General features: G+C 47.4%; 3 protein-coding genes across 3 annotated transcripts; 2 read left to right on the top strand and 1 right to left on the bottom strand.

Annotated features, from left to right (window-relative positions):
• Positions 1-1,115: 1,115 nt before the first annotated feature.
• BT62DRAFT_924104 (uncharacterized protein) lies at positions 1,116-2,380 on the top strand (the record flags this gene model as incomplete). Its single annotated transcript, XM_043184577.1, has 8 exons — positions 1,116-1,132; positions 1,187-1,213; positions 1,255-1,612; positions 1,735-1,863; positions 1,922-2,014; positions 2,067-2,090; positions 2,146-2,268; positions 2,321-2,380. 8 exons carry the CDS (start codon positions 1,116-1,118, stop codon positions 2,378-2,380), a joined length of 831 nt encoding a protein of 276 aa, XP_043033816.1.
• Positions 2,381-3,779: 1,399 nt separating this feature from the next.
• Positions 3,780-4,476, bottom strand: BT62DRAFT_997812 (uncharacterized protein; the record flags this gene model as incomplete). Its single annotated transcript, XM_043190683.1, has 4 exons — positions 3,780-3,819; positions 3,855-3,973; positions 4,024-4,108; positions 4,136-4,476. 4 exons carry the CDS (start codon positions 4,474-4,476, stop codon positions 3,780-3,782), a joined length of 585 nt encoding a protein of 194 aa, XP_043033815.1.
• Positions 4,477-6,599: 2,123 nt separating this feature from the next.
• BT62DRAFT_997811 (uncharacterized protein) lies at positions 6,600-8,258 on the top strand. Its single transcript, XM_043190682.1, has 6 exons — positions 6,600-6,842; positions 6,894-6,935; positions 6,990-7,240; positions 7,293-7,371; positions 7,425-7,762; positions 7,833-8,258. Exons 1-6 carry the CDS (start codon positions 6,728-6,730, stop codon positions 8,088-8,090), a joined length of 1,083 nt encoding a protein of 360 aa, XP_043033814.1. The 5' UTR covers positions 6,600-6,727; the 3' UTR covers positions 8,091-8,258.
• Positions 8,259-8,302: the final 44 nt, after the last annotated feature.

Raw genomic sequence — 8,302 nt, 5'->3', positions numbered from 1 at the left:
ACCACTAGCTGCTTCACCAGTGGTTTCATACCTGGATCATTATTCCTCCTTCAGTGATTGAACTCAGTGGAAAGTTCCTCTAGACATGGTGTTAGTCACAAAACTATGACAAGATCATTATCAAGAATGGTTGTATCAATGATATAGAGTTGAACCAATGAACAGTGGGAATGGTGGATCAGCTGTGATAATGATACAACCACATCCCTGGGAAGTTGAGCAACCCTCCAGTGTCTGTTTCTGGCATTCTGCAATTCCATTTTGATGAGGCTCATCAGGCTCAGTATAGCATCTTGATATCCCTTCAGCTATGCATAACTGATCAAATTCATGACCCATGTACTCTCCTCCACTGTTCTCTTGCTCCTCTAAGATCTTCAGACCATGGAAATTTTCAGCATAGGCTTTGTAGTGTTTAAATTCAGCCAGAGCATCACTCTTGTGCTTTAGCAAGGCAACAGCCCAAAAACACAGAGTGCCACATATAAATGTGATCCAGTAGTGATAACCTTCTGGCATAGTGACTGGTATTGGTCTCTTAAGATCAGAGAATATGATTGCAAGAGAGCACATTGGAAGGAGTGAGAGCCCTTGAGAAATATTGTGTCACCTGTGCTTGCCCATAAGGCAGGGTTTGCAAAGTGGGTCAGAACTGGATTGCACATTGTTCATCTTCATATTTAAGACAAGCCAATTCTTGTACATGTCCTGGACAACATTTATACTTCTGTGACAGGTTTGTCGATGCTATAGAGTCAGGTCAAGTGGACAGGTGCTCACAGTATTTGAGGTTACTGGCCTTGTAGTGTGAGTGACACCATTAAAATATCTGACATTGTTATCATTGACAGTGGCTGAGAAATGAAGCACTTTGTTTAAGCACTGCACTTGTAGGCTTTAAAGGTGGTATTCTTTGGTGAGGGCTCTTGTAGAGGCTGTCCAGTGACACAGTCACTTCCAACATGCAGGTAAAGGGGTCTCCAGGAATTTAAACCCTGGGAACAGACCGGGTAGGAATGCATTTTACACATGAACGGCACCTCTACCGAACAGTGTGGGATTCAACCACATGGCCCCTTCAAAGGCGGTATTCTGACTCCGCCAATCTTCCTTTTATGAACAACTCTTCCAGGTAAGCTCTTCTACCCTGCTATTTCTGTCATTGCTTGACATCGTACTGCAACAGACTGATCCCCTCCACCGCCATGCTAAAGTACGGTTTAGTGCACTCTTTCATATACCGACAATTATTAGACCTTTACCAGGTCCGAGTGATGAATGTACCCCGCTGGTGCCACGAGCTACACGTGGAAAGCCTTTGGCTACGCTCAAAGTCCTGGCATCCATCTTCGTCGTGGCATTCCTTGCCTTCCACCTCGTCGGCGACTATACCAATACGGACCATACAGACGTCCAAGACCGTATACGCCGTCGCGAGGATATGGAACGAGCAAAGAGAATCGAAGGTGAGGAATTACGGAGGAAGCTTGCACATCAGCAGGAGGATAAGAAGAGGCGACTGGCCTATGAGGAGGAGGACAAGAGGAGGGAAGTGGAGAGGGAGAGAGAAGAAAGGACGATCCAGGCCAGACTGGTTGCTGTGGCCCGAATGGTGACAAAGCTTGGCTGCGGGCTAAAGAGGATGCGATACTCGCTGACGAGGAGCGTAGGAAGCGCGCAGGGCTGGCATGACGGGATTTGATGATGGAGAAGCGATGCTTGGGGTATGAGAAGAGGATTTATCATGCGGAACTGTTGAATGTACCAGCCAGCGAGGATGCTCACGGCTGGTGCATGAAGACAAGCATCGATATCCACGGTATCACATATGATCATCCGGAACTTTGCACCTTGGAACTGATAGTGCGTTCTCTTCTGGGTTCTCTTATCAGTATTACAAAATCATTCTGTTTTTCGACAGGATGGAGCTGTGAAGACTATTGGGTATTGGACTGTCAGCTCCAACGAGCCGACGTGTAAGACTTGGTGGGGGGATCATGAGAAGAAGATGAGCGTCCATCTATGTCAGACTGTTGATCCGTGTACGCGCTCATTACGGTCATTAGGACTGCTTTGGCTCTCATAAACGGGTACGCCATAACACTGTATTGGTTGCTCGACATTGGGCTGACGCCATCGTTCTAGCGCGTTGATGCAAAGTTGTTCAACCATCAAGAGCCTTGGGACAACTGGGCTGAGATGTGCTTCTCTACTCCGTCCGAGTTTGCTTGGCAGAGGTTTGACCATCCTGATACCTGTGAGAATAAGGTCAGTTGGCAGGCTGCGTTGTGCCGAGAATGTTGCACTGACTTCTTAATAGGGAAGGGATGGTATCGTAGGTAGCTGGTTCATCGAGGCCGATGAGAGCGAGTGTCCATGAAAGACTGTCAGTATACATGTTCAAAGGTTTTTCTTTGCTTTTGTAATGTTTTCTAGCTATCAATTAACATAAAGTATATGTATTACCTACTTTTGCAGAGAACACCTTGAGGCCCATTATTGTGACTTTTGCATCACCCCGACATTCCACCTTGTCTCGAATTCAGCCCAGAAATTCACCATCTGACTATGGACTTCCTTTGATGGTGTTTTTACTGATGACATCTTGCATACAAGCACTGACAACAATCCATGTGTAATTGTAACGTGCAGGTCCAAAGCCTCGCCGGTTATGCCCCATCTACCTCTGACACCTTTTCCAAAGTCCTTCCTTTCCATATTTGGCATCGACTTCTTTGTCAATAACATCTACGCCCCCCCCAGGTGATACACACTAATTTGCTCAGGCGCTCGCTTAGGAACTCATCTTATTAAAAAGGTTCGGCTTCACCAATTTCATCTCGGACGGACGCGCCACCGTTCAACGCTCAAGTGCGCCATTTCTTCTTTCCCTGATTTTGACTCTGACTCTGACATGCCCATAGGAACCATCAGCTCCAGTCATACGGGACCTGTAAGTCTTGTCCACGTCTATGAAAAAAAAAAACAGTTCAATCGATTAATTGCCTCCCTAGTCTTGATCTCTTCTTTTCTTATTCTGCCCACCTAGGCTTCTCCCTTGATGTCACCTGATTTTACAATTCAGCTGTTTTGTCTCTGCCGCTCGGTCACCAATCACAACCCGATTCATCAGTCCTCTCCACTGTTTACCTTTGGGGATCTCATTTGTCTTCCCAAAGAGACCAGAAACCAAAGGAACAGTCCGTCTGGGCCCATCAACACCAGTACCTTGCCCGCACTCTCAGGCACGTATCAGCAGATCTCACAAACACCCACCCAGACAGATTCCTACACACCATTCTAGCAGAAGTCCTTCTTGCATATTACTTCTTGCGAATAGGAAACTTCCTCGAGGCCCGATGTCATACCGAAGATGCAGCGTCTCTCGCAATTGTGTGGGTTGCACAGACTACGCTCTGAAGCAGCTTGGCGGCCTCCGACAATTTCTGCGGCTTCGTTGATACGTAATGGTGTAACGACGAGCACCACCATCACCCTTCCTCCTCTGCGCGACAGCATCGAGGAGGGTGAGTGGATCGACGCGTTTTGGAATGTCTTTATTTTGGCCAAGACTTTGGCGGTAGCGCTAGACCGTCCAACCGACGTCTGTGGGACTCTCGAAGCACCTGGGTTTCAAATAGATACTCCGTGGCCAGTGGGGTTTTTCATCCATTTCGTCTATTATCGTTTCCGCAGCAACTGACTCGTATAACCACAGGGCATATTATCGCATCCCACGACGTGCATCGAGCACTGAATACAAGACGAACGCATTCACATCAAAACCACCCACTAGCACTACCGGTACCACCATCGCCACTACGACCGCCATCATCAGACTCGAGTTCACTTACGCGACCATGGGATGGAACTCTTGCTCTGCCGGGCCCACGAGGAACGCCATACCCAGCACAAGGAGGAGGTTGCTCAGCAAACCACCTAACAGAGAGCTCTGCACCAGCTCCAGGTCGCACTGCAAGAGTAGTGTCAAACAATACGCAAGGAAAAATGAGTTGGAGAAACCTTCTGCAACCCAACATCGCTAATAATCATCTCCACTACGTTTCTCAGCGTTGCATTGAGCAACCCTCCTACGCTCTCACTCGTCCTTGTCGCAGCTTATTCTGTCCCAAACCCAAGAAGGGCGGCGAGAGGCACGATCCCCAGCGCTGAGAACACGAAGATGTGGGTATCGGATCGCGCAGCGTAGTGTAGCGCCCAGGAGACGGGGATGCACAAGAGGAGGATGTTCAGGGGGGTGTAACGCAGCACATAGAGGAGGGAAGCAGAGTTAGAGGGGACGGCATCTCTATCTTGATTGCATTCTCCTCGTTCGTTATCTCCCAGATCCGTTACTTGATTCTCGTGGCTTGCATCGTTACTCCTCCCACTACTGGGTAGCTCGTCGTCCTCGGTAAGAGTGCGTGTTGTCTCGGGCAGGACATGGCTTGTGCTATGCGAAGAAGGTTCTGTCATTCACGTATTTGTCCGGGGCGAAGAAAACGAGATGGATGTCGAGATTGGGGTTTATAAGTCGCAGAGGAGATTTCTTGGCATTGGGCTCAGCTGATAATGAGGGGGTTGGCGTGTAGCAAGTTGACTCTAAGGTCTGCAAGTTAGTTATGAAATGTTTGACATAGAATCGAATGCGTTACTGCCTCTTTCCAAGCGGAAACGACGTCGACAAACAAAATGCTACAGGATCGGCTCGACGTCAATGAGGACAGGTATGAAAGACCTCTGGGTAAGCCAAATGTCCGACAGATGATAAGAGGCTAAGCGTTGCGCCGAGCCATACGGGGAGTCGGTATTTCTTGGCTCTCTACATGCACTACAAACTCAGAGATACTCCATCCCTGAGTCAACCGCAAAAGGTTTCTGTGCATAGAACTTCGTAGCTGTAGCGGTAGCAATGCCACTCGCCCTTCACTTTTGTTGTCAGCTGTAGCTAGTCTTTGAGATCCTCCCTCCGAGGACCTCGCCGTCGTCCCAGTAATCAGCTAGCACAAAATCCGAAGGAGCAGTGCACATGTCTTTGGGACACGATGATGCTCAGGGATGACGGCAAAATAGAGGAATCTCAATGAGATAAGAGCCCAGTTTTATTTCGCCGAGAGACCTGAGTGAAAGTAATGAAGGTGCAACAAAAACTCTTAGTCAATGCCCGTACAGAGACAACCACGGTCATCATTTTGAAAGAGCTTGCGAGTACGTGAACGCCCCATTAAGCCTCGTCGTATCATTTTCATTGGCATTTGTCTCCAAAACCTCGAAGTCTGGACAAGTATCTATGGTCAGGGAACAGCACATCGATTTGCGCCCTTGATCTCCAGCTCCCGTACTCCGACAAGCGCGGATACCAGCTTCGCATCTGGGAGTTCAGACACAAGGCAGAGAAGAAATCACTTCGGAAGCATAACCATAGATTCAAAGAAAGCTTGGGGTTGTCAGAGGACGCAGGGGACACATCAATGAACGGGATAAAGGTTGATAGACATGGCGACGGTCAGAAAGTGAAATTGAATCCAAATTGATCAATGATTGCCGAGATATCGCGTGAACATTAGGGCCGTCGTGGACGTTGGTTAAAGGCTTCAAGTTCAACCTGAACAGTGTTTAGCTTTCCCCTCCAAATTTTGGCGTCAGAGTTGCCTTGGCTAATTAACCGATTGCGCTATATCTTTCATAATTCTCTCACAAATTATACGCCGCTTGACCAAGATCTCACCCTTGTCGAACTTCCCAAGCCAAAGCACTTCTCTCTGACTCACCATCACGACGCATAGTTCAGATGATGTCCTTTAGATTCTTCTGAAACCGGAGCAAACTTTGGCTCTCCGACAAGCAGTGTCTAATGGACCTGCCAGTGATCTGTGGCACCGTTCGAACCAGTGACTAACCAGTGATAGGTTACCGTGATAGTGTAATTTGCTCCCGACGGCCTATTTCTTTACAAAGGCATTAGCGTAAAATTATCCCCTCGAATGGGCTCGCATTACCCAAAGCTGGGCCATCACTATGGACCTTAGTTTATTAATAGTGTCATTAGGGTTTGTGTTTCCTTGTCACTGCAGCGCTCAAGTTGAATCACTTCCCAGGGAATGCATAGGCCCCAGTGATAGGTTACTTCGGTGCCGTCGTCCTGTTCTGTCCCTGACGCCACAATCAATGGCCCCAGATTTACTGCTGCTGAAACTGATACCTGTTATCTTTGGAATATATTCTTGAGCCTCTCAGCGAGAACAAAGTAGGAGCGATTACGGAAGCACTGGGGCTGTTCTGATAGTGGCTTGCCAGTGGGCCTCTCCCGCTCATAGAAACTCCGAGCCATTGCTGCTGCTGAAAGTACTGGATGATCATCGGTGATGGATGCAGCCTGTTGTTCTATAGGCATGTTTGTTTAACTTCTCTTCACTTGTCCTGGCTGGGCTGTCATGAGTCGCGTCTCTACCTTTAATTTCCAGGAGAAAGATGATTATTAATGTCCTCCTGAGCTATCAAAAACACGCATGCAATTAACTTTTCTGATGTATCATCGTTCTCTGATCTTCTGTATCAAATTCTCATGGGGGCAGTCCAGAAACGTTTCATCTCAGCATCTTGGCATCCGTGATATCAGATATTGTATTTTCTCCCTTCATATATAGAGTTCAAGAACATGTCCATGGACTCTACTTATATAAGGGGGAAAAGAACTTGAAACCTTTCACCAAGCATCTCTTCCACGATGGCACCCTCAAACTCAACGGACATTCCGCAGTTATCTGACGATGAGATCAAGCTGGTTTACAGCGTTAACGACGAATACTTGAACGAGCTCATCGTTCACGTATTTATGCACGGTATGCTGTTTCCTGGTGATATTTTAGATAATCGTCTGACCTCGGAAATAGGAATACACACCTGCGTGTTACTCGCCACCTTTTGGAGTATATGTATGTCGTCGCCGGGGAAACTTTTTTTTTCTAATGCTCATTCTAAAGATCTAGGCACCAGCAAAGTTTTGACTTGTGGCGCAGCCCGACAATTTATGCTTCTCATGGTCGTGCTACTGTACATACTCGCTACGTTGTACATGGCTTTTCAGTGGTCATTCACTCGATACGCATTCATTGATCAAGGCCAGACATTTTGGTCCATATTCGTTGGACTACAGAGAGTAACTGACCGCGCGGTGACTTTCCGACTCGTTGGTGGTATTACTGGGTGCGTCAGTACTGTCATTGCCGACTCTTCAATGGTATGTGTACTTCTACAACGATCATGTAGTCTTGAATTTAACCTCCTCTCAGATATGGCGCTGCTGGACCGTCTGGGGGCGTCGATGGTGGGTGATATTGCTACCTATATTATGTACCATTGGCGGAACCAGTAAGACAGACACCCTTACTAGTCTTCCACAGAATTGATATATTATCTTTCAGTATTTGACGCTATATCTGTTTATCACGTCGTTGCCGATACGAATGACAACCAAAGTGACTCGGGGTCATCTGCGTATGCGGTCAGGATTGACTGGACAACGCTTTCTCTGTCTCTTACCCTCGCCACGACCCTTCTGTGCACCGTGCTTATCATCTATCGAATTGTTACGGTAGCGGGCGGGAAACATGGTTCAGGGTTGCGATCATATCGTGGGGTTATCGAAGTCATCGTGGAATCAGCCGCACTTTATTCGGCATCTACGGTCGTCTATATGGTTTTCGTTGCCCGTAATGAATTGACGGGAGCATATCCGAACGTGATCAACGCCTCCATCAAGGTTTGTCAATGATACACATCTCTCGTAACATTGTGCCGTGAAGATCGGAATCTAATGCGGTCTTGCACAGGGAATCGCTCCTACGCTCATGGTCGGACGCATTGCTTCTGGCCATTCACGTCCTGATGATACGTGGAAGGAAAGTGTCCTATCCTCGCTTCATTTTGGTGCTTGGTCCCGGGCCATGAAAGACAAACAGGGACAAATGACAGGTCGCACTGTTACATTTGGAAACGACATCGACCCGGAGACTTTCAAGGAGAGCTCTCTAGAGAGGCCACAAACTGGAGATGAAACCGAATTTCCGGTTCAAGAACTGCCATGTTAATATGTATTATAGCCACAGGCAGGGTGTTGCGTAGATTTGATGAAAAATCGGACGGTGCAACGGATTCATAGACTCTGCGGTGAACTCCATTTTATATTTAATGCTATGTACAGGAAACTTTATAATCACAATATTCCTTTTCACAGCTCAAGCTTGTCTAAGAAAGTGACGCGCGTTTGTAGCACCTAATAGAGTATGCTGTTAGCTATAAC

Source organism: Guyanagaster necrorhizus, assembly GCF_019112545.1.
Source record: "Guyanagaster necrorhizus MCA 3950 unplaced genomic scaffold BT62scaffold_51, whole genome shotgun sequence".
NCBI classification, from domain to species: Eukaryota; Fungi; Basidiomycota; class Agaricomycetes; order Agaricales; family Physalacriaceae; genus Guyanagaster; species Guyanagaster necrorhizus.
The sequence above is the reverse complement of the archived record's forward strand: the minus strand, read 5'-3'. Positions and strand labels throughout refer to the sequence as shown.